The sequence below is a fragment of the Moschus berezovskii genome, chromosome 12, assembly GCF_049115385.1.
Source record: "Moschus berezovskii isolate FMDL1 chromosome 12, NW_MosBer_1.0, whole genome shotgun sequence".
Taxonomy (NCBI): domain Eukaryota; kingdom Metazoa; phylum Chordata; class Mammalia; order Artiodactyla; family Moschidae; genus Moschus; species Moschus berezovskii.
The window spans coordinates 24,676,044-24,702,357 of NC_142471.1; the positions used below are offsets into that span (position 1 = coordinate 24,676,044).

The 26,314-nt window shown below is 38.7% G+C and overlaps 1 protein-coding gene across 2 annotated transcripts in view; it reads right to left on the reverse strand.

The window, feature by feature from the left end:
* The window catches only part of CTNNA3 (catenin alpha 3), a 1,978,275-nt gene that overhangs the window by 1,877,919 nt on the left and 74,042 nt on the right, over positions 1 to 26,314 (reverse strand). For both annotated transcript variants that reach the window (XM_055425631.2, XM_055425630.2), the window contains exon 3: positions 11,863 to 12,055. In XM_055425631.2, the coding sequence (XP_055281606.2) occupies positions 11,863 to 12,055 (193 nt within the window). The remainder of the gene's footprint in view (positions 1 to 11,862; positions 12,056 to 26,314) is intronic.

Genomic DNA, 26,314 nt, shown 5'->3' on the forward strand with positions numbered 1-26,314 from the left:
TCCCTCCCAGCATCAGAGTCTTTTCCAGTGAGTCAACTCTTCGCATGAGGTGGCCAAAGTATTGGAGTTTCAGCTTTAGCATCAGTCCTTCCAGTGAACACCCAGGATTGATCTCCTTTAGAATGGACTGGTTGGATCTCCTTGCAGTCCAAGGACCAAATAGCATAGTGACTGAATAAGAGAGAAGCCCAAAAAAAAAAAGGCAGCTGAGAGAATGAGATATAAAGCAAACAATTCTGCCCTCCTTGAGGAAGTGAAAGGGAAAGGGAAAGTTGCTCAGTCCTGTAGAACTCTTTTCTAACCCATGAACTATACATCCATGGAATTGTCCAGGCCAGAATACTGGAGTGGGTAGCCTGTTCCTTCTCCAGGGGATCTTCCCAACCCAGGGATCAAACCCAGGTCTCCTACATTTCAGGCGGATTCCTTACCAGCTGAGCCACCAGGGAAGCCCAAAAATAGTGGAGTGGGTAGCCTATACCTTCTCCAGCGGATCTTCCTGGCCGAGGAATCGAATCTGGGTCTCCTGCATTGCAGGCGGATTCTTTGCCAACTGAGAATTGAGGAAGTGAGGGAGAAAAAAATTGGAACTCTGAGACTGCCTAAGATGAACTGTCCTGTTAAATATCCTATACTTTCAGTTGAGAACCCTGAGTAGCTACATCCAAGAGCCTGCTGTGTGTGCTCAGTTGCTCAACTGTGTCCGACTCTTTGTGTACTGTAGACCACCAGGACCCTTGGACTGTAGACCACCAGGTTTCTTCATCCTCCATTTTTGTCTGGAAATTTTCCAGACAAGAATATGGGAGTGGGTTGCCATTTCCTTCTCCAGGGGATCCTCCAAACCCAGGGATCAAACTCACATCTCTTGTGCCTCCTGCATTGGCTGGCAGATTCTTTACCACTAGGCCACCTGGGAAGCCCAAGGACTAGCTAGAGATAGAATAATCTTTAAAAATTAATTTTTAAATTTTTCATTCATGATGCCAAGCATTTGATCAAAAACTACCCAAGACAGCAGTAGACAAAATCAGTTACTTTAAAAATCAAAAGGAAAAAACAGACAATAGAAACAAACCTATTGGAGAACCACATATTGAAAATGTCAGAAACAGAAATTAACTTTAAAGGAAACATTCAAGAAAAGTAATAGCAAGACAAAATTTCAGCAGGGAACTAGAATTTGGAAAGAAATTAAAGAAAATTATTTCTATTTTCATAGAAATAAAAACTGTTTTTTAAAACAAATGAAAATTAAAGAAATAAAAATGTATAATATCTAAAGTGAAAAATTCACTGGATGGACTTAAAAATATCCTGAAGATGGCAGGGGAAAAGTGTGATGAATTTGAATATTGATTTAAAATTAAAATGTTTTAAAGTATCATTCAAATATCATTTTGAAAAATGAGTTACATGTTTTGAATCAGAAGACTCATAAATATTGAAATATCATCTCAGCACAAACTGATCGACAGACCCAATTTAATCCCAATCAAAATCTCAGCAGGCTTGTTTTATAAAAATTTCCAAGATTTTTATGGATATGCATGGGACCTAGGATAACCAAATGAAAATAATTTTTATTTCAATACTTACTCTGATATACAGAAATCAAAACAGTGTATTATTGCCATAAGGATTGATATGTGAATCAATGGAACAGAAGACAGTTCCAAAGTAGACTCACACAGAGATGGTCAACCACTTTTCAACAAAGGTGCAAAAATGATTCAGTTGAGAAAGATTAGGATTGTAAGGATTTTTTTAATAAATGGTATGGGAACCATTAAACTTCTATATGTATCTATATGATATTGGATTAACTGTATTCTCATATAAAAAAGTAAATTATGACCCCTAAATCACACCATTTATAAAATGTACATCCAAGTAGATTGTACAGGTAAAACAATAAAGCCTCTAGATGACAACACAAGAGGGTAACCTCCTGACTTTCTAATAGGCAAATTTTTTAAACATAACAAAAATCTCTACCCATAAAGGAACAAAATGATTAACCTGAATTTATCAAAATTACTAACAAATAACAAAAATGCCTAAATAAAGGGAGAAGACTTTTTAATATCACAACTAAAATCTCATATCAAGAACAAATTTAAACTACAATGAGTCTTTCAAGGCAATAGAAATAAAAGCAAAAATAAACAAATGGGACATAATCAAACTTATAAGCTTTTGCACAGCAAAGGAAATCATCAACAAAAAGAAAACAGACCCTACAGACTGGGAAAAAAAATATTTGCAAACAATGCAATCAACAAGGAATTAATTGCCAAATGATACAAACAACTTACACAACACAATAAAAACAACAGCAAAAATACCATCCAATCAAAAAAGTGGCAGAAGACCTAAACAGACATTCTCAGAGAAGACATACAGCTGGCCAATAAGCACATGAAAAGACACTCAACATCGCTAATTATTCAGTTCAGTTCGGTTCAGTCGCTCAGTCGTGTCCGACTCTTTGCGACCCCATGAATCACAGCACGCCAGGCCTCCCTGTCCATCACCAACTCCCAGAGTTCACTCAAACTCATGTCCATCGAGTCGGTGATGCCATCCAGCCATCTCATTCTCTGTCGTCCCCTTCTCCTCCCACCCCCAATCCTTCCCAGCATCAGAGTCTTTTCCAGTGAGTCAACTCATCACATGAGGTGGCCAAAGTATTAGAGTTTCAGCTTTAGCATCAGTCCCTCCAATGAACACCCAGGATTGATCTCCTTTAGAATGGACTGGTTGGATCTCCTTGCAGTCCAAGGGACTCTCAAGAGTCTTCTCCAGCACCACAGTTCAAAAGCATCAATTCTTCGGCCCTCAGCTTTCTTCACAGTCCAACTCTCACATCCATACATGACCACGGGAAAAACCATAGCCTTGACTAGACGGACCTTGGTTGGCAAAGTAATGTCTCTGCTTTTTAATATACTATCTAGGTTGGTCATAACTTACCTTCCAAGGAGTAAGCGTCTTTTAATTTCCTGGCTACAATCAGCATCTGCAGTGATTTTGGAGCCCAAAAAAATAAAGTCTGACACTGTTTCCACTGTTTTCCCATCTATTTCCCATGAAGTGATGGGACCAGATGCCATGATCTTTGTTTTCTGAATGTTGAGCTTTAAGCCAAACTTTTCACTCTCCTCTTTCACTCTCATCAAGAGGCTTTTGAGTTCCTCTTCACTTTCTGCCATAAGGGTGGTGTCATCTGCGTATCTGAGGTTATTGATATTTCTTCCAGTAATCTTGATTCCAGCTTGTGCTTCTTCCAGCCCAGCGTTCCTCATGATGTACTCTGCATATAAGTTAAATAAGCAAGGTGACAATATACAACCTTGACGTACTCCTTTTCCTATTTGGAACCAGTCTGTTGTTCCATGTCCAGTTCTGACTGTTGCTTCCTGACCTGCACACAGGTTTCTCAAGACGCAGGTCAGGTGGTCTGGTATTCCCATCTCTTTCAGAATGTTCCACAGTTTATTGTGATCCACACAGTCAAAGGCTTTGGCATAGTCAATGAAGCAGAAATAGATGTTTTTCTGGAATTCTCTTGCTAATTATTAGAGAAATGCAAATCAAAACTAGAATAAGTTATCACATCACACAGGTCAGAATGGCCACCATTAGAAAGTCAACAGATGCTGGAGAGGGTGTGGAGAAAAAGGAACCCTCCTATACTGCTGCTGGGGGTGTAAATTGATACAGTCACTGTGGAAAACAGTATAGAGATTTCTTTAAAAACTAAAAATAGAATTGCATTTTTTGTTGTTGTTGTTGTTGTTGTTGTTGTTATTCAGTCACTAAATCGTGTTCGACTCTTTGTGACCCCATGGACTGCAGCACGCCAGGCTCCCCTGTCCTTCACTATCTCCCAGAGTTTGCTCAAACTCATGTCCATTTAGTCAGTGATACCATTCAACCATCTCATCCTCTGTCGTCCCTTCTCCTCCTGCCCTCAATTTTTCCCAGCATCAGGGTCTTTTCCAATGAGTCGGCTCTTCACATTAGGTGGCCAAAGTATTAGAGCTTCCGCTTCCACATCAGTCCTTCCAATGAATATTCAGGGTTGATTTTCTTTAGGATTGATTGGTTTTTATCTCCTTGCCATCCAAGGGACTCTCAAGAGTCTTCTCCAGCACCAGAGTTCACAAGCATCAATTCTTCAGTATTCCACCTTCTTTATGGTCCAACTCTCACATTCATACATGACAACTGGAAAAACCATAGATTTGACTATCCAGACCTTTGTCGACAAAATGATGTCTCTGCTTTTTAATATGCTGTCTAGTTTTGTCATAGCTTTCCTTCCTAGGAGCAAGCATCTTTTAATTTCACGGCTGCAGTCACCATCCACAGTGATTTCAGAACCCAAGAAAATAAAATCTGTCACTGTTTCCACTTTCTCCCCTTCTATTTGCCATGAAGTGATGGGACTGGAAGCCATGATCTTAGTTTTTTTGAATGTTGAGTTTTAAGCCAGTTTTTTCACTCTCCCCTTTCACCCTCATCAAGAGGCTCCTAGTTCCTCTTCAGTTTCTGCCATTGGAGTGGTATCATCTGCATGTCTGAGGTTATTGATATTTCTCCCAGCAATCTTGATTCCAGCTTGTGATTCATCCAGCCCAGCATTTTGCATGATGGATTCTGCATGTAAGTTAAATAAGAAGGGTGACAATATACAGCCTTGACATACTCCTTTCCCAATTTTGAACCACTCCATTGTTTAATTATACTTACATATTTTTAATTAAAAATAAAATAAACAAAAAATCGACAATGGGATACCACTATATACATTTGAATTTAAAGCACTGACACTTGTTAACACCAAGTTAGTAAGAATGTAAAACAACTAGAATTCTTATACATTACTGATGAGTATGTCAATTGGAAAATCCAGCCTGGAAAATTGTTTGTAATATCTATTAAAGCTGAATGTTTACCTTATGACATAGCAATTTCATTCCTAGGTATAAACCCAACAAGATGTCTACATTCATGCACCATAAGTAATGCACAGATATGTACATAAGAGGAATGTACATTAAAGCCAAAAACTGAAAACAACTCAAATATTCATCAACAATAGAGTGGATAAATAATTATGGCCTGTTAAACAATGAAGGGGCTTCCCAGGTGGCACCAGTGGTAAAGAAACCGCCTGCCAATACAGGAGACACAGGAGACCTGGGTATAGTCCCTGGGTCAGGAAGATCCCCTAGAGGAGAGCATGGCAACCCCCTCAAGTATTGACACCTGGAGAATCCCGTGAACAGAGGAGCCTGACAGGCTACAGTCCACAGCATCACAAAGGGTCAGACACAACTGAAGTGACAGGATGCACACATTCAACAACAAAAACAAATGAACTACTATATGGCAAGGCCTCACAAAGATAACATTGAGCAAAAGGAGCCATACTCAAGAAGCAACATACTGTGTGATCCTACTTATACAAAGTTCAAAATGAGGGGGGAAAAAAAACTACCCTATGTAATAAGCAGGATAATGGTAACCTGTGTGGTGAGAGTAGTAACTGACACAGGGTATGCTTCTAGGGGTCTAGTATTGTTTTGTTTTTTATTCTATTACTCTATTATTGTTATTCTATATATTCTATTGTTATTTATCTATTTCTATATATTTCTATTATTATTTAGTTATTATACATATTCTATATATTCTATTCTGTAATTCTATATATTCTATTATTGTTCTATTATTTATCTAGGTAGAAGTTACATTCGTATATTCACAATGAAAATATACTGAGTTGTTTGACAACATGTATTTTTTTGTATATATGTCATTCTTAATAAACCACTAAAAATCCTTAAATATTATACAAGCAATTGTATGACTTAGAAACAATGTCTGTTGTAGAAAAGCAAAGGTTACACAAAAGTAGCAAATAGGCTACAGGCAAAAAATGTAATCCAGACATTACAAAGAATTCTTAGCTAATTCCTAGGTAACTGTTATGTGAATATTCTAAAACTATTTAATACCAGATTTAATACTTTACCATTGTAAAAGATCTATTAGGTTATGAGTGACCATATATAATCAATACATGGACCACAGTCTCTGAATCTTGACAGTTTCACCTTTCCTTTCACCATTCTCCCTCAGTACTATCCATATAACGTCTTCTACAAGCAGCTTCTTTAGGTAACCAAATGCCCATTTTATTTATCACTTTGACTGTCTAGCTAAAGCCACAGAAGGGAGTAAAACAGAATAAAAGAGACTCCTATAATAAGGCTATGTAAATTATACTATGTTTTAATTAGAAAAAAATTCTAAATTAGTGTCAAATTCTTCTTGAAAATAAATCAATATATATACAGTATAGATAAAAATATCCACAACTTGCAATATTCTTCACTCTTTCAAAAGCATTAAACTTATCATTTGCTCTTCAAAACTCCTTCACATTATGTCACTAGACAAAGCTCTCAAAAAAAAAAAAAAAGAATGAAAGCAGGAAATTTTAAAAATATGTTTCTAGTATTATACAGAGTTACTTGGATCAGAACTCATTCTCCTGATACTTCAACTCCACCACTGAGCTAAAATTCCTTCCAAGTTTTAGAGAACAGAGCTCTCACTGTCACTATCTCTGCTATCCACAAGATAAGCATTGGCCATTCCCCAAATTCCAGAACCATTTGCCATTTCACTGCCTTCCTCCTACACACTAGTGGCAGTAATTCAATTTGGCAGTTGGTCAAAAAGATTAGGAGTATAAAGCACTTGGTGATCTTTAACCAAATGTATTTGCTGTGTATAGAGCATATGCCATGTATGTGTATTTCACACATTATAACCGAACACAGTGAGGGATACATTGCATAACTCTAGAATCAAAAGAGACTTCTCTTTGCGAACTTTTCCTTAAAATAATTTACTTTTGTTGAGCTAAAAGTGTTGATACTGTTTTTTAAAAAAAGCAAACACCATTTTCTTGACAATTATTACAATTACTATTCTCTTCTAAGAAAGACCAATGTCTTACATATTTACTGCCAGATGATTTATGGAAACTATGGTGGCAAATATATCACATTTTCTGAGAGAAAGAGTACCAAATAGGGTTCATATTCTTTCCAAAGACTTAGCAAAGAAACCATAACTATGAAAGAAAATTTTTCATAAAAACAGGAAAAAAATAATTATAAATTTTTATAATATAAAATGATCCTTAGGTTCTTTTTTTATTTAACAAACATTTATCAGGTGTCTGTTATGTATCAAATACACGAGGTACTTGCCACCTTTAAGAAGTTGAGTCTAGAGACTCTCTGGTGGTCCAGTAGTTAAAATTCTGTGCTTCCACTGCAGGGGGCACAGGTTTGATCCCTAACCAAGAAACTAAGATTCCACATGCCATGCTACTGTACAGCCAAAAAAAAAAAGAGAAAGGAGAGAATGGAGGAAGGCAAACATGGAACGTTGTGGGAGCTGAGTTCAAAAGTTTGAACTTTATCCACAAAGATAATCCCTAATCCTTCAAAAGTTACTAAAAGGATTTTAAGCAGGGAAGTAAAATAAGTATATTTACTTTTTTTAATTTATTATTTTTAATTGAAGGATAATTGCTTTACAATATTGTGTTGGTTTCTGCCATACATCAACATGAATCAACTATAGGCGAACGTATGTCCTCTCCCTCTTGAACCTCCCTCCTACCTCCCACACCATCCCACCATGCTAGGTAGTCACAAAGCACCGATGTGAGCACATGAAAAGATGCTCAACATCGCTCACTCTTAGAGAAATGCAAAACAAATCTACAATGAAGCATATTTTAATTTTTAAAAAACACATTTGGCTTTGGTACTGGGCAAAGCTAAGGCAGTAATCCAAAATTCAGAAGGCAACATTAACAATGGAGAAGAGAGAACAGATTTGAGAAACAAAAGGAGAATTTGTTAAACTTGGAGACTAATTGAAAGAGAGGGGTAGAATAAAAACAAAAAGTCTAACTGATTTGGTAACTTAGTGGATGACGATACCATGGCAGAGAACACAGGAGAAAAAAATGGGTCTGAGGTGGTAGGGAGCAAGGAGGAATGATGAATTTATCTCAAATTATCTTAGGCATTATGTTTTTTATATATTTTCCAAAAAGAAATGCAAAAGAGCAAAATGGCTGTCTGAGGAGGCCTTACAAATAGCTGTGAAAAGAAGAGAAGCGAAAAGCAAAGGAGAAAAGGAAAGATATAAGCATCTGAATGCAGAGTTCCTAAGAATAGCAAGGAGAGATAAGAAAGCCTTCCTCAACGATCAATGCAAAGAAATAGAGGAAAACAACAGAATAGGAAAAACAAGAGCTCTCTTCAAGAAACTTAGAGATTCCAAGGGAACATTTCATGCAAAGATGGGCTCAATAAAGGACAGAAATGGTATGGACCTAACAGAAGCAGAAGATATTAAGAAGAGGTGGCAAGAATACACAGAAGAACTGTATAAAAGAGATCTTCACGACCAAGATAATCATGATGGCATGATCACTCACCTGGAACTAGACATCTTGGAATGTGAAGTCAAGTGGGCCTTAGAGAGCATCACTACAAACAAAGCTAGTGGAAGTGATGGAATTCCAATTGAGCTTTTTCAAATCCTGAAGATGATGCTGTGAAAGTGCTGCACTCAGTATGCCAGCAAATTTGGAAAACTCAGCAATGGCCACAGGACTGGAAAAGGTCAGTCTTCATTCCAATCCCAAAGAAAGGCAATGCCAAAGAATGCTCAAACTACCGCACAATTGCACTCATCTCACACGCTAGTAAAGTCATGCTCAAAATTCTCCAAGTCAGTCTTCAGCAATATGTGAACCGTGAACTCCCAGATGTTCAAGCAGGTTTTAGAAAAGGCAGAGGAACCAGAGATCAAATTGCCAACATCCACTGGATCATGGAGAAAGCAAGAGAGTTCCAGAAAAACATCTATTTCTGCTTCATTTACTATGCCAAAGCCTTTGACTGTGTGGATCACAATAAACTGTGGAAAATTCTGAAAGAGATGGGAATACCAGACCACCTGACCTGCCTCTTGAGAAACCTGTATGCAGGTCAGGAAGCAACAGTTAGAACTGGACATGGAACAACAGACTGGTTCCAAATAGAAAAAGGAGTACGTCAAGGTTGTATATTTTCACCCTGCTTATTTAACTTATATACAGAGTACATCATGAGGAACGCTGGGCTGGAAGAAGCACAGGCTGGAATCAAGATTGCTGGGAGAAATATCAATAACCTCAGATATGCAGATGACACCACCCTTATGGCAGAAAGTGAAGAGGAACTCAAAGGCCTCCTTATGAAAGTGAAAGAGGAGAGTGAAAAGGTTGGCTTAAGCTCAACATTCAGAAAATGAAGATCATGGCATCTGGTCCCATCACTTCATGGGAAATAGATGGAGAAATAGTGGAAACAGTGTCAGACTTTATTTTTTTGGGCTCCAAAATCACTGCAGATGCTGATTGCAGCCATGAAATTAAAAGACACTTACTCCTTGGAAGGAAAGTTATGACCAACCTAGACAGCATATTAAAAAGCAGAGACATTACTTTGCCAACCAAGGTCCGTCTAGTCAAGGCTATGGTTTTTCCCGTGGTCATGTATGGATGTGAGACTTGGACTGTGAAGAAAGCTGAGGGCCGAAGAATTGAATCTTTTGAACTTTGGTGCTGGAGAAGACTCTTGAGAGTCCCTTGGACTGCAAGGAGATCCAACCAGTCCATTCTAAAGGAGATCAATCCTGGGTGTTCATTGGAAGGACTGATGCTAAAGCTGAAACTCTAATACTTTGGCCACCTCATGCAACGAGTTGAATCAATGGAAAAGAGTCTGATGCTGGGAAGGATTGCGGGTGGGAGGAGAAGGGGACGACAGAGAATGAGATAGCTGGATGGCATCACCAACTCGATGGACATGAGTTTGAGTGAACTCTGGGAGTTGGTGATGGACAGGGAGGCCTGGCGTGCTGTAGTTCACGGGGTCGCAAAGAGTCGGACACGACTGAGCGACTGAACTGAACTGAACTGACTGAAAGAATCCCCTTAATATATAAATCATACATAATATATATGGGCTTCCCAGGTGGCACTAGAGGTAAAAAAAAAACTGCCTGCCAATGCAGGAGATATAAGAGATGCAGGTTAGATCCCAGGAGAGGGAAGATCTCCTGGAGGAGGGCATGGCAACCCACTCCACTATTCTTGCCTGGAGACATCCATGGACAGAGGAGCCTGGCAGGCTATGGTCCATAGAGTTTTAAAGAGTTGAATACAACTGAAGCAACAGCATGCACACATATAACATATATAACCAAAATAATTGTATTTGACCTAAAGTTTATTGTGGTTAATTATTCATTTTAATTATTTAATTAGTAAAAATTCCCTGATCTTCTTAAATTATGTTTGGGATGGGGAAAGGAAAGTATATGAATACCCCCTGGTCTCTTTTAAGAAGCTGAACAGGAAAATTTGCTTCTTTATGCTCTCAAAATAGCTCCTAGCAGCAAGCTGATATATAAAATCAATCCACTAACTAAAAGAGTATTGTTCAGTTCTTTATAAAATAGCCTGCTAATGATACATTCATTATAAAACTATTCAAGGAAATATATACACTATTAGGGGTGGGAGGAGAAGGGGACGACAGAGAATGAGATGGCTGGAAGGCATCACCGACTCGATGGACATGAGTTTGAGTGAACTCCGGGAGTTGGTGATGGACAGGGAGGCCTGGCATGCTGTGATTCATGGGGTCGCAAAGGGTCGGACACAACTGAGCGACTAAACAGAACTGAACTGAACTGAACCATATGTAAAATAGATAGCCACTGGGAATTTTGCTGTATGACTCAGGGAGCTCAAATCAGTGCCCTGTGACAACCTAGTGGGATGGGATGGGGTGGGAGGTGGGAGGGAGTTCCAAGAGGGAGATGCATGTATACCTTTGGCTGATTCATGTTGATGTATGGCAGAAACTAACAATATTGTAAAGCAATTATCCTTCAATTAAAAATAAAAATGTTTTTAAAAAAAGCTATTTAAACTATCAAAAGGTGAAATACATGCTTTTAGTATGTAATTTTGTGTGTGTGGTTTTTTAACGGGGGGATAGTTTATTTACAATGTTGTGTTTATTTCAGGTGTACAGCAAAGTGATTCAGTTATACATATACATATATTCATTCTTTTCTAGATTCTTTTCTCATGTAGGTTATCATAGAATATTGAGTAGAGTTCCCTGTGCTATACAGTAGGTCCTTGTTGGTTATCTGTCTTACATATAGTAGTGTGCCTATGTTCATATGAAGCTCCTGATTTATCACTCCCACTACATTTCCCCTTATTGTGAACTAGTAACACAGCAGCAACATGAGTTATACATAGTTTATGCAAAATAATTTTTTTATGTTTAGGAAATAAAAACTTCCAGAAAAATGAAAAATGTACCTCTAAGGCAGCCAGGTCTGAAACTTCCATCTCCAATTGTTTACAAGGAAACTGACAATTTTTTATGTATGGGAAAAGATGTCTTCAGCTTCATTAGTCATTTCTCATTTCATGACAAAAAGTGTACATTTCTCTGTTTATTATGGCTAAACTATGGTGTGAAGAGAACAAATAAAGGAAGAATCAGGAGTGGGGCTCTGAGCCTTGGAGCTGCCTAATGAGCCACTCTGTCTCCCACGGTTAGCTCCTCAGAGCTCAACAAAAGACTAATTAAACTCAAATCAACTAAAACACAACACTCAAATTTAATTCAGTACCTAATCCCATAAGGATATGCAGTTGCTTCCAACCAGGACTAGAGTACTCACTTTCTTTGCGAACTTCTTCAAGTGCCCCAGTAAGTTCTTCCTTTAAAACTGTGGCTTCCTGAGCGATCTTCTCTCCCTTGTCTAATAGATTCCAAGTTGCTTCCTCCACAGAAGCTAGAAGGACTCTGGCTCTTTTTGAACGTCCTTTTTTCCTGTTGGAAGGATTCTGGGGACAATTTACAAGTGTAGTAACCTAAAATTGGAAAAACACAAGTCACTCATCAGACAAATTGCAAGAGGAACAGTCTTGGGATATCACAGACCAGAACAAAAAGAAGTATTTCATAATAACATGATTCATTCCCAGTACTACTAGTACATTCCCAAAAGTCAAGTCAAGTCACCAATAGCAATATTATCAGCTACCACGGACTTCCCAACTAAAGAAAGGAAGGAAGGAATCTCATCAAGTTTTACTGTTGGAACAATGTAAAATATACTATATATAATATACACATATATATTATTTGATATATATATATCGAATGATTGTTTATATCACTTTGTAGCCAGCAATCTATATTAAGAGGGAGGCAAAAATAATTACAGTTAAGTCAGTAGGTAATAATCTATTTAGATTAAGAAAAGAGATTACTAATGTGTGTGGGGGTGTGGTGCAGAATCACTCTGAAACATGTAAAACAGTGGTTATCTAAGGAGGACAAAACCCAAGTTCTCACTGTGACCTACATTCTGGCCCTTTGTAAACTCTTACCTCGCTCCTGCACTACCACCTAACTCAGTTGGCCTCCCAACACTCAGATCCCCCTCAGTGTGCCCTATCAAGAAGCCCTTCCTGACCACCCCAGTCCTCATCCTCTTCCACTCTGTTCCCTCACTACCCTTTATACTTCTTCAGGACATTTCAGAGCCTGATGTTTTTTGTTCATATATGTTTATCGCACCCTTCCAACATAAAATGTAAACTCTATGAAAACAGGAAATGTGGTTTCCTTCTCCAGCACTCAGAATAATGCATGAAGTTGTGGTGGTGGTGGTGGTGGTTCAGTCACTAAGTCATGTCAGACTGTTTGTGACCCCTTGGACTGCAGCACACCAGGCTTCCCTGTCCTTCACTATCTCCCAGAGCTTGCTCAAACTCAGGTCCACTGAGTCAGTGATGTCATCCAACCATCTCCACTTCTGTCATTCCCTTCTCCTCTTGCCCTCAATCTTTCCCAGCATCAAGGTCTTTTCCAATGAATCAGCTCTTCACATCAGGTGGCCAAACTATTGAAGCTTCAGTTTCAGCATCAGTCCTTCCAATGAGTATTCAGGGTTTATTTCCTTTAGGAACGACTGGTTTGATCTCCTAGCCGTCCGAAAGACTCTCAAAAGTCTTCCCCAGCACCGCAATTTGAAAGCATCAATTCTTTAATGCTCAGCCTTCTTTATGGTCCAACTCTCAGACCCGTACATGACTACTGGGAAAACCAAAGCTTTGACTATATGGACTTTTGTCAGCAAAGTGATGTCTCTGCTTTGTAATATACTCTCTAGGTTTGTCATAGCTTTTCTTCCAAGGAGCAAGCATCAGTTTCAACATAAAGTAGTTGTTCAATAAGTGTTTCTTATATAAATGGCTTAATGAATAGAGTAGTTGAACAGATGAACTTTTTTTGTTAATTACTTTTTAATTGAAGGATAATTGGTTTACAGAATTTTGTTGTTTTCTGCCAAACATCAACATGAATCAGCCATAGGTATACATATGCCCCCTCCCTCTTGAACCTCCCTCCCTTCTCCCTCCCCATCCCCCCTTCTAGATTGATACAGAGTCCCTGTTGAGTTCCCCAGTCATACAGAAAATTCCCATTGGTGATCTATTTTACATATGGTAATTTAAGTTTCCATATTACTCTCTCCATACATTTCATCCTCTCCTCCCCTCTCCCTGATGTCCATAAGTCTGTTCTCTATGTCTGTTTTCCCATTGCTGCCCTACAAATAAATTCATCAGTACCATCTTTCTAGATTCCATATATATGCATTAGTATATGATATTTATCTTTCTCTTTCAAACAGAAACTTTTTAATGTCTATATTTTAAATTGCCTGAATATGCTAATAATGAGCATGTATTACTTTTGTAGATTTGCTAAAATGAGAATAAAATCAAACTTCCCTAGTGGTACAGTGGATAGAAATCTGCCTGCCAATGCAGGGGACACAGGTTCGATCCCCGGTCCAGGAAGATTCTACATGCTGCAGGGCAACTGAGCCCATACACCACTACTGAGCCTACACGGCAAAACTACCAAAGTCTGCACATTCTAGGGCCCCGCGAGCCACAACTACTGAGCCCGAGGGCTACAACTACTGAAGCCCATGTGCCTAGAGCCCATGCTCCACAACAAGAAAGCCACTGCAACAAGAAGCCTACCCACCATAACTAGAGAGCAGCCCCTGCTCTTTGCAACTAGCAAAAGCCCACAGGCAGCAACAAAGACCAAGTGCAACCAAAATAAAAATAAGCAATTAATTAAAAAAAAGATAAACTCATGATAAGAGCATTGTTTGGAGACAGAAATTAAGTATCTGCATTTGGAAACAAAACCTTATACAAAATTACATTGTGAAAAATATCCATTTCTTAATTAAACCTTGAATCCCAATAACTAAATATGGTTAACATTTTCATAAGCAAAACTTGAAGATCCCCATTGTAGAGAAGAAAAAGACACTTGTGTCCAGTATTTTTAAAAGACCTGAGGGTCGATGCATGTTATAGGATGCTCGGGGCTGGCGTGCGGAGATGACCCAGAGGGAGGATAAAGGGAGGAGGGAGGTGGGAGGGGGGTTCAGGAGGGGGAACTTATGTAAACCCGGGGCAAATTCATGTCAATATATGGCAAAACCAACCAATATAATATTGTAAAATAATTTGCCTCCAATAAAAAATAAATTAATTACTTAAAAAAAATAAAAAATCAAAAGACCTGAAACTCTTGTTGAAAGCTAGGCTCTTGTATGTCATCGAAGAGCCAAGGCTTTTAACAATCATGTGCCACATCTTTGACAACAAACTATACATAATCTCTCCTGTTCTGCAGTCCCTGGAGATTTTGTTTGTTTATTATTAATGGAGCATTAAATATTTGCTTATTTGACTAACTGGACCAAGTTCTTAGCCAAGAACTGAGAAAGGAGTTGGTGATGGACAGGGAAGCCAGGTGTGCTGCAGTCCATGGGGTCACAAAGAGCTGGACATGACTGAGTGACTGAACTGAACTGAGAAAGAACTCACAAGCTACAGGGGAAATATGTGGATGAAAATAATTTTCATCTGCCCTTTTATTCCCCTCCTCTGTCCAACAAAGCCTCTCCTTTATCTTAGTTTGCTTTATTCCCATATTCACAACCCAGAGTGGATTTCTTTATAGCAAGCATTTATTTCTTTTCTTGGAAAATAATAATAATCATATTATCCTGTAAGATTATATGAAGTTTAAAAAATGTAAAGTGTTTTTTAAGACATAAAACATGACACAAGTGTTCGATGGTATTTAACATGTGTTTTCTAGTCCATCCCCATGAGATCCTTTTCAAAGATGTTCTCTCTGGGTCTATCTATATCTTGCTCATAGGGTCCTCCAAGCTAAATGTGAAGGAGTCAACTAACAAAGCACATTCTGTGTGCTCTACAAGCAGTCAAATAGGGCCACGTGTCTTTATCACGCATTATGTAAAGATGATAATAAGTCTGGTTTATTACATGGATTTTCACATATTCCAAAAGACAAGTATCTCACTATTATCAGTGTAATTTATATATCAAGAGTTAAAAGATACTTGTCCAGATCAAGACAAATTATAGCACCTTGCTCAAAACTTTTGTTTTTAAATGAACAATAAGTATCATTGTCTAAAATGTTCCTTCAGAATTTAAGTGCCACAGTTCATGACGCTTCCCACTGAACATTCCTCTATTATTGTTCAGATCCTCCAAGTGCCAAATGTTTTCCATAGAATAGCCTGAGCTTTCAAATTAAAATGAGCATTCCAGAAATGCTTTGTTCCTTATAATAAATGCCAGAGAAGTAGGAAATGTGAAAAGAACATTGTGCTTCCATCAAAAAAAAAAAAATGCAATTGCACCTTGCAAGTTGTTCAAGTTTAACCTAAATCTTCTTTTTAAATACCCCAATATAGTTATTTAATACTGACTAACCTAAAGTCGTGATGCTTTCAATGATTCATTTTATTTCAAAAAGTAAATATGACATAGTAAGCCTTGGGACATAAAAAATAGAAAGCCAAAACTTTTTTTTACCCCAAAGCACCTATGGGGATCTAACCAACTATCATAGGTGACCGTGGGACTTCCCTTGTGGCTCAGCTGGTAAAGAATTCACCTGCAATGTGGGAGACCTGGGTTCAATCCCTGGGTTGGAAAGATCCCCTGGAGAAGGGAAAGGCTACCCACTCCAGTATTCTGGCCTGGAGAATTCCATGGACTGTATAATCCACGGGGTCGCAAGAGTTGGACATGACTGAGCAACTTCCACTTTCACGTAGGTGACCATGACCCCTGAAAGTAGATGATCCTCACCACGGGCTGGAGGGTACATATGTTTTCAGAAAACATCTCCCATCTCTTCTACCAGCAAACAGTAAAAATTAGCCTGAAGCTATTTTGTAAAATAATTCTTGTTTCTTTTCCAGCACAAAATCAATTATATACCAGGAACACAAAAACTATATTGGAATTTACAGCAAAGATTATTCTAATGTAGGATCCAAGTTCAGATCCTGCTAATCTTTCTTTTTATCACTGTGCAAAACTGACCCCTTTCCTTCTTTATCAGACTTACATAGTCCTTCTCAAATGGAAAGTCTTTGACCTCAAGTGTGCAGCTCTTAAAGAACTTGGGTTTTATTCACTTTTCTTCAGTCTATAAATCTGTTCTAGGCTACAGACACACCTTCATCATAGATACAGAATCAGCTCCCCAGTGATGTGGTCCTATATTAGAGATATCTAGTAATATAAAAAGAAGAAATTTCTTACTTTATGCATTCTGCTCATGCATAATTCCATAATACCAGGTGTATTTTAATACCAGGTGTGTAACACTTATATATTAAAATTTAGAGTACAAAAAAAAAGGTTTTCTAATCTTTCCTAATTCATGTATGCTTTTCTAGATACCCCAAAGATACTGAAAATTAAATTCATATGCTAGGGAACTACCCCTTTGTGGAACACAGCCTTGTGAAGGGGCTTGCATAACTCAGTAAAGCTATTAGCAATGTTGTGCAGGGCTATCCAAGATGGACATGTCATAATGAAGACTTCTGACAAAATGTGGTCAGCTGGAGGGGGAAATGGCAAACCAGTCTAGTTACCTTGCCACAGAACCCCATTAACACTATCAAAAGGTAAAAAATATATGACATCAGAAGATGAAACCCCCTCCCAGATGGGAGGTGTCCAATATGCTACAGGGAAAAAGCAGAGGACAATTACTAATAGCTCCAGAAAGAATGGAGCAGCTGGGCCACAGCGGAAACAACACTCAGTTGTGGATATGTCTGATGGTGAAAATAAAGCCCAGCGCTGCAAAACAAACAATATTGTATAGGAATCTGGAATGTCAGGTCCATGAATCAAGGTATATTGGATGTAGTCAGGTAGGAGATGGCAAGAGTGGACATCAACATCTTAGGAATCAGGACATGAATGGGTGAATTTAATTCAGATGACCATTATATCTACTACTGTGGGCAAGAATCCCTCAGAAGAAATGGAGTAGTCCTCATAGTTTACAAAAGAGTATGAAATGTAGTGCTTAAGCACAATCTCAAAAATGACAGAATGATCTCTGTTCATTTCCAAAGCAAATCATTCAATATCACAGTAATCCAAGTCTACGCCCAACCACTGATCCCAAAGAAGTTGACCAGTTCTATAAAGACCTACAAGATGTTCTAGAACTAATACCAAAAAGGATGTCCTTTCCACCATAGGCGATTGGAATGCAAAAGTAGGAAGTCAAGAGATGCCTGGAGTAATAGGCAAGTTTGGCCTTGGAGTACAGAATGAAGCAGGGTAAAGGCTAACAGTTTTGTAAAGGGAACACACTGGCCATGGCAAACACCCCTTCCAACAACACAACAGATGACTCTACGCATGGACGTCAGAAAATTGTCAACAGTAAAATCAGATTGATTATATTCTCTACAACCAAAGATGGAGACACTCTATACAGTCAGTAAAAACAAGACCTGGAGCTGACTGTGGCTCAGATCATCAGCTTCTTAATACAAGATTCAGGCTTAAAATGAAGAAAGTAGGGAAAACCACTAAACCATTCAGGTATGACCTAAATCAAGTCCTTATGATTATACAGTGGAAGTGATGAATAGATTCAAGGGATTAGCTCCGGTAGACAACAGTACCTGAAGAACTACGGACAGAGGTTCATAACATTATACAGGAGGGAGCGTTCAAAACTATCCCAAAGTAAAAAAAAAAAAATTCAAGAAAGCAAAGTTGTTGCTTGAGGTGGCCTTACAGATAATTGAGGAAAGAAGAGAAGTGAAAGGCAAGGGAGAAAGGGAAAGATTTACCCAACTGAGGGCTTCCCTGGTGGTTTAGCGATAAAGAATTGGCATGCAATGCAGGAGACACAGGAGACATGGGTTTGATCCCTGGGTCAAAAAGATCCCCTGGAAGATGACATGGCAACCCACTCCAGTATTCTTGCCTGGAGAATCCCATGGACAGAAGAGCCTGGCAGGCTCCAGTTCACAGTGGTGCAAAAGTTGGACATGACTGAAGTGATTGGGCACGCATGCACACCCAACTGAATACTGAGTTCCAGAGAATAGCTAGGAGAGATAAGGTCTTCTTAAATGAACAATGAAAAGAAATAGAGGAAAACAATAGAATGGAAAAGACTAGAGATCTCTCCAAGAAAATCAGAGAAGCCAAGGGAACATTTCACACAAAGATGGACACAGTAAAGAACAGAAACAGCAAGGACCTAACCAAACAAAGCAAAAACATTAACAAAAAATGGCAAGAATACACAGAAGAACTGTACAAGTAAATCTTAATGACCAGATAACTACAATGCTGTGATCACTCACCTAGAACCAGATATCCTGGAGTGTGACGTCAAGAGGGCCTTAGGAAGCATTACAATGAACAAAGTTAATGGAGATGATAGAATTCCAGCTGAGCTATTTCAAACCCTAAAAGATGATGCTGTTAAAGTGCTGCACTCAATATGTCAGCAAATTTGGAAAATTCAGCAGTGGCCACAGGACTGGAAAAGGTCAGTTTCCATTCAAATCCCAAAGAAAGGCAATGCTAAAGAATATTTGAACTATTGTACAACTGTTCTAGTTTCACATGCTAATAAAGTTATGGTCAAAATCCTATAAGCTAGCCTTCAGCAGTACATGAACCAAAAACTTCCAAACGTACAAATTACATTTTGAAGAGGCAGAGGAACCAGAGATCAGATTCCCACATCCGCTGGATCATCAAAAAAGCAAGAGAGTTCCAGAAAAACACCTACTTCTGCTGTATTGACTACAGCAAAGTCTTTGACTGTGTGGATCACAACAAACTGTGGAAAATTCTTCAAGTGATGGGAATACCAGACCACCTTACCTTCCTCCTAAGAAAGCTATATGAAGATCAAGAAGCATCAGTTAGAACTGGACATGGAACAATGGACTGGTTCAAAATTTGGAAAGGGGAACAACAAGGCTGTATATTGTCACACTGCTTATTTAACTTATATGCAGAATACATCATGCAAAATACTAGGCTGGATGAATCATAAGCTGGAATCAAGATTTCTGGTAGAAATATCAACAACCTCAGATACACAGATGATACCACTCTAATGGCAGAAAGTGAAGAACTGAAGAGCCTCTTGATGAAGGTGAAAGAGGAGCGTGAAAAGATGGCTTAAAACTCAACATTCAAAAAAACTAAGATCATGGCTTCCAGTGCCATCACTTTATGGCAAATAGAAGGGGTAAAGTGGAAACAGTGACAGATTTTATTTTCTTGGGCTCCAAAATCACTGTGGACAGTGACTGCAGCCATGAAAATAAAATGCATTTGCTCCCTGGAATGAAAGCTATGACAAACTTAGACAGCGTATTACAAAACAGAAACATCACTTTGCCAATAAAGGTCTATCTAGTCAAAGCTATGGTTTGTCCAGTAGTCATGTACATAAGTAAGAGTTGGACCATAAAGAAGGCTGAGCACCAAAGAATTGATGCTTTTGAACTGTGGTACTAGAGAATACCCTTGAGAGTCCCTTGGACTGCAAACCAGTCAATCCTAAAGGAAATCAACCCTGAATATTCATTGGAAAGACTGATGCTGAAGCTGAAACTCCAATACTTTGGCCACCTGATGCAGAGAGCCAATTCATTGGAAAAGACCCTGATACTGGGAAAGATTGAAGGCAAAAGGATAAGGGGACAGCAGAGAATGAGACGACTAGATAGAATCACCAATTCAATGGACATGAGTTTGAACAAACTCTGGAAGATTATGAAGGACAGGGGAGCCTGGTGTGCTGCAGTCCATGGGGTCACAAAAAGTAGAACACAACTTAGTAAGTGAACAACAGCTAAGGGAATTAAATCAACTGCCACTGTAGAGACCTACACTAGTGTGCAACAGGAGCATTACAGAATATGGCATAAGTTTGTGATCTATTTTCATCTCTCACATTAGTGCAATGCCTCAGTATCTCAGATGGTAGTACTATAGAAAGTCTTCTCTAGTGCCAACTTGGGTAACAAATTCATATTCTATAAGCATATTCTTTCCTAATCTGTTTTTAATTTTACTATCACCGTAATATAAAAACCCATGTCAAAAGCTATCTCTTTTCTTACTTATTAGATAAAATATTTTGAATTTTAACGCTTCTCTAATAGCTCACAGGAGTCTTCTTTGCTACTTTGCTTCCTTAAGTTAATTTTAATGGGTGAAGTAAAAAATAAGACTTTTAAGTCATGTTAATTAGCTAAAAACTTCAAAGAGGATTATGAAAGAAATTAGAACGGTAGGGGAAAATTGTAGAATTATAAAGCAAGTGAATTTTTAAAGTCTTAAGGAGAAGGGCCCTTTCTACAAGTCATTAATAATTTCAACTGTTCTTTATTTCCTACAAAAGCAACCTTTACTATGTTAACAAAACTACTGGAAAAGATTGAAGTGTTGAGAACCTAGAAAATATATATCCTTTGATAAACATTCAGTGCTCTCCCCAAACCAAAAACTGTCTTCTTTCTGGCCAATAAACATTTATTAAGCACATATTATGTCCAAAACAATATCCTAGCCATTTAGAAAAGAAATATAAGTAAGAAAGATACATAACTAGCTGTAATATAAAAGGCAGAATGGCTGCTTAAACTTATAAGTAAAAGGAAAGTGCTGAAGAGACTACAAACATTCATAAGGATTAAGAAGTGCTTCCAAAAAGAGCCTTTAAAGACAGATCATCTTCTGGCATGAAAGACAGAAGGGAAGTCAAGCCAGGTAAAGGGATCATGTGCAAAGCAACAGAGATGGAAATTATTACTGTCTGAGAGTAACAGATAGTCAAGTTTCAAGTTTGGCAGACCGAGGGGTAAAAACAGGAATATGGACCAGAAATTAGGACAGGAAGTAGGTTGTAGCTTGAGTACAGAAAGGGTTGAAAGTCAAGGAAAGAGTTAATATTCAATTCGATAGGCAATAGATACTTCACACAGCATAGTCAAAGTGGAAGCCTTCTTCCCAAAACCTGGTTTTCCTCCATCTGTATTTCTTACCTCAGGTCTACCCCCTCTCTATCATCCTCCTCTCCAGGGTCTTTATAGTATGGCCTTAAAAGCTTTCATTTCTGTCACTCTCCCCCCTCCAGCCCAGGGCCATTGTCTCCCATAGCTGCTCTCTGGATTACTGCCCTCAACTACTCTCCTTCCAAACCTCCCCCATGGCACAGAAACAGGGCCTCCATCCCAGCCCTATCCTTACTCTATCATTATGAAAAGTATATGCATTAATTCTGGCCCTCAACATGTCTCTACACCCAACCCACACTTCCATTAGGGCCACTTCTGTGTAAGATAAAGTGACACATTTGCAGCTTCTTAAAACCCCCCAATAGCTCCCTGATGCCTATAAGATAAAGTCCAAAGAATGATTTGGATAAAGTCTACAGTATGGTTTATGAGGCAATTTATACCTTACTTTTGACTAAATTTTCACTCTCATCTTCCATTCATGGAGTTTGACAACAAACTACTTGTTACACCCAGAATGGGAATGGCATCCTTGACCTAGAACAACTCTCCCTTCACACAGCCAACTGTATGCACCTCTCACACCACTCATTATAGTGTTTTGTAATTATTAATATACTGCCTCCCCAGCTTTACCAGGAACTTGACAAGGGAAAGGGCCATGCTTGACTCATCCTGAAAATCCAGAGGTAGGGTACTGTAAGTAATAAATAAAAGATGGTTGACTTAATTAAAAAATGAATGAAATTCTAGATGTTCAAAACCTTAAATTAATAGCCACAATGTTGAGTGATATGTACTAGGTTACCAAGAAAGCTGGTAGCTAAAGCAAAAGTAAAATTTAAGTTTTGTGATAGCACATGATAGTTTTTAAACTCAAAGGCAATCACTAATGCAGGATACTCTGTCATTTCCCATGTCCAGTATCATGAAAAAGCAAGATTTTGCAAATTCTGAATAAGCAAATCTCCATTTGTATAGTTTATTTGTGATCTAATTAGTTCAATGTGATCTAGAAACAAGTATATACTTATATTCAGTCTTTTCTGGCAAAATAAAAGAGAGAGAAAAGGCTACATAGCTTGTTTTCAAACTCTAAATGAAAAGACCAGGCACAGAGAGAACAAGATGACGGAGGAGTAGATGGATGTGGAATGTATCTCTCTTCACAGATACATCAGGAATACACCTTCAGACAGAAGTGCATGCAGAATACCAGTTGAGAGTAGACAGGAATAATTGACCATCAGAAAAGAACATATAGACCCACACAAAACTCAAGATCAAGCCCTGAGCCTTTGGAGTGGGAGCACTGAATCCAAGACCCTAGACTTCCAGAGAACTAACCTTCAGTTCAGTTCAATTCAGTCGCTCAGTCGTGTCTGACTTTTTGTGACTCCATGAATCACAGCACACCAGGCCTCCCTGTCCATCACCAACTCCCAGAGTTCACTCAGACTCATGTCCATCGAGTCAGTGATGCCATCCAGCCATCTCATTCTCTGTCGTCCCCTTCTCCTCCTGCCCCCAATCCTTCCCAGCATCAGAGTCTTTTCCAGTGAGTCAACTTGTCACATGAGATGGCCAAAGTATTGGAGTTTCAGCTTTAGCATCAGTCCTTCCAACCTTAGAAGGTATCAAATACTGAGAACTCACACAAAGGAAACCACTGTAATACAAGACCCAGCATCACTCAACCACCAATAGCACTCTGTGCAGGATGCCTCATCTAAACAAACAAACAAAACAAAAATACAAACCAAATCATCAGCAGACAGGATTTCCACCTCATTCAGCCTTGCCCATCAGAAGAAAAACAAACAAAAATTAAACACAAACATCACCCTATAAGAAACTTACACAAACCACTGAACCAAACGTAGAAGTCAGAAACCAAATGGAAGAAGGAATTCAACACTGAAGCCTGGGAAAATGAGACCTCAAACACAATAAGTCAAAAAAAAAATAATGAAAAGGCAGAGAAATACTACACAAATGAAAGAACAAACTAGAAACACAGAAGTCCAAATAAATGAAGAGGAAATAGGCAAACTATCTGAAAAAGAATTCAGAATAATGATAGTAAAGATGATCAAAAACCTTGAAAGCAAAATAGAGAAAATGCAAGAATCAATTAACAAAGACATAGAAGAATTAAAGAATAAACATGCAGAGACAAACAACACAGTTACTGAAATTAAAAATACTCTAGAAGGAATCAATAGCAGAATATCTGAAGCAGAAGAACAAATCAGTGAGCTGGAAGATAAAATGGTGGAAATAACTTCTGAAGAGCACATAAAGTAAAAAGAATGAAAAGAACTGAGGATCATCTCAGAGACCTCTGGGACAATATCAAACACACCAAATTACAAATAATAGGGGTCCCAAAAGATGAAGAGAAAAAGAAACGGTATAAGAAAATTTTTGAAGAGATAGTTAAAAATTTCCCCAACATGGAAAAAAAAAATAGTCAACCAAGTCCAAGAGGCACAAAGAGACCCATACAGGATAAACCCAAGGAGAAACACACCAAGATACATACTAATCAAACTAGCAAACACTAAACACAAAAAAATAATATTAAAAGCAGCAAGGGAGAAGCAACAAGTAACATACAAGGGAAATCCCATATTTTTATCAGCTGATCTTTCAGCAGAAACTCTGCAGACCAGAAGGGAATGGCAGGATATATTTAAAGTACTGAAAGGGAAAAATCTACAACCAAGATTACTGTACCTGGCAAGGATCTCATTCAAAATTGATGGAGAAATCAAAAGCTTTTCCGACAAGCAAAAGTTAAGGGAATTCAGTAGCACCAAACCAGCTTTGCAACAAATGTTTAAAGTGACGTTAAGTGAAAGTGAAAGTCACTCAGTCATGTTTGAGTCTCTGTGACCCCATGAACTGTATCGTCCATGGAATTCTCTAGGCCAGAATACTGAAGTGGGTTGCCTTTCCCTTCTCCAGGGGATCTTCCCAACCCAAGGATCAAACCCATGTCTCCCACATTGCAGGGAGGTTCTTTACCAGCTGAGCCACAAGGGAAGCCAAATGTTAAATGGACTTATATAGTCAAGAAATACAAGAGAAGAAAAAGATTTACAAATTAACCCCAAACAATTAAGAAAATGGCAATAGGAACATATATATCAATAATTACTTTAAATGTAAATGGATTAAATGCTCCAACCAAAATACATAGACTGACTGAATGGGTACAAAAACAAGACACATATTACGCTATCTACATGAAACCCACTTCAGACCTCAAGACACATATAGACTGAAAGAGGGAGGATGGAAAAATATATTCCATTCAAATGGGAAGCAAAAGAAAGCTGGAGTAGCAATCCTCATAGCAGAAAAAAATAGACCTTAAAATAAAGATTCAGTTCAGTTCAGTTCAGTCGCTCAGTCGTGTTCGACTCTTTGCGACCCCATGAATCACAGCACGCCAGGCCTCCCTGTCCATCACCAACTCCCGGAGTTCACTCAAACTCACATCCATCGAGTCGGTGATGCCATCCAGCCATCTCATTCTCTGTCGTCCCCATCTGCTCCCACCCCCAATCCCTCCCAGCATCAGAGTCTTTTCCAGTGAGTCAACTCATCACATGAGGTGGCTAAAGTATTGGAGTTTCAGCTCTAGCATCAGTCCTTCCAATGAACACCCAGGATTGTTCTCCTTTAGAATGGACTGGTTGGATCTCCTTGCAGTCCAAGGGACTCTCAAGAGTCTTCTCCAGCACCACAGTTCAAAAGATTCAATTCTTCGGCACTCAGCTTTCTTCACAGTCCAACTCTCACATCCATACATGACCACGGGAAAAACCATAGCCTTGACTAGACGGACCTTTGTTGGCAAAGTAATGTCTCTGCTTTTTAATATGCTATCTAGGTTGGTCATAACTTTCCTTCCAAGGAGTAAGACTCTTTTAATTTCCTGGCTACAATCAGCATCTGCAGTGATTTTGAAGCCCAAAAAAACAAGGTCTGACACTGTTTCCACTGTTTCCCCATCTATTTCCCATGAAGTGATGGGACCAGATGCCATGATCTTAGTTTTCTGAATGTTGAGCTTCAAGCCAACCTTTTCACTCTCCTCTTTCACTTTCCTCAAGAGGCCTTTGAGTTCCTCTTCACTTTCTGCCATAAGGGTGATGTCATATGCATATCTGAGGTTATTGATATTTCTCCCAGCAATCTTGATTCCAGCTTGTGCTTCTTCCAGCCTAGCATTCTTCATGATGTACACTGCATATAAGTTAAATAAGCAAGGTGACAATATACAGCCTTGACATACTCCTTTTCCTATTTGGAACCAGTCTGTTGTTCCATGTACAGTTCTGACTGTTGCTTCCTGACCTGCATACAGGTTTCTCAAGAGGCAGGTCAGGTGGTCTGGGATTCCCATCTCTTTCAGAATTTTCCACAGTTTATTGTGATCCACACAGTCAAAGGCTTTGGCATAGTCAATGAAGCAGAAATAGATGTTTTTCTGGAACTCTCTTGCTTTCTCCATGATCCAGCGGATGTTGACCATTTGATCTCTGGTTCCTCTGCCTTTTCTAAAACCTGCTTGAACATCTGGAAGTTCATGGTTCACATATTGCTGAAGCCTGACTTGGAGAATTTTGAGCATGACTTTACTAGCGTGGGAGATGAGTGCAATTGT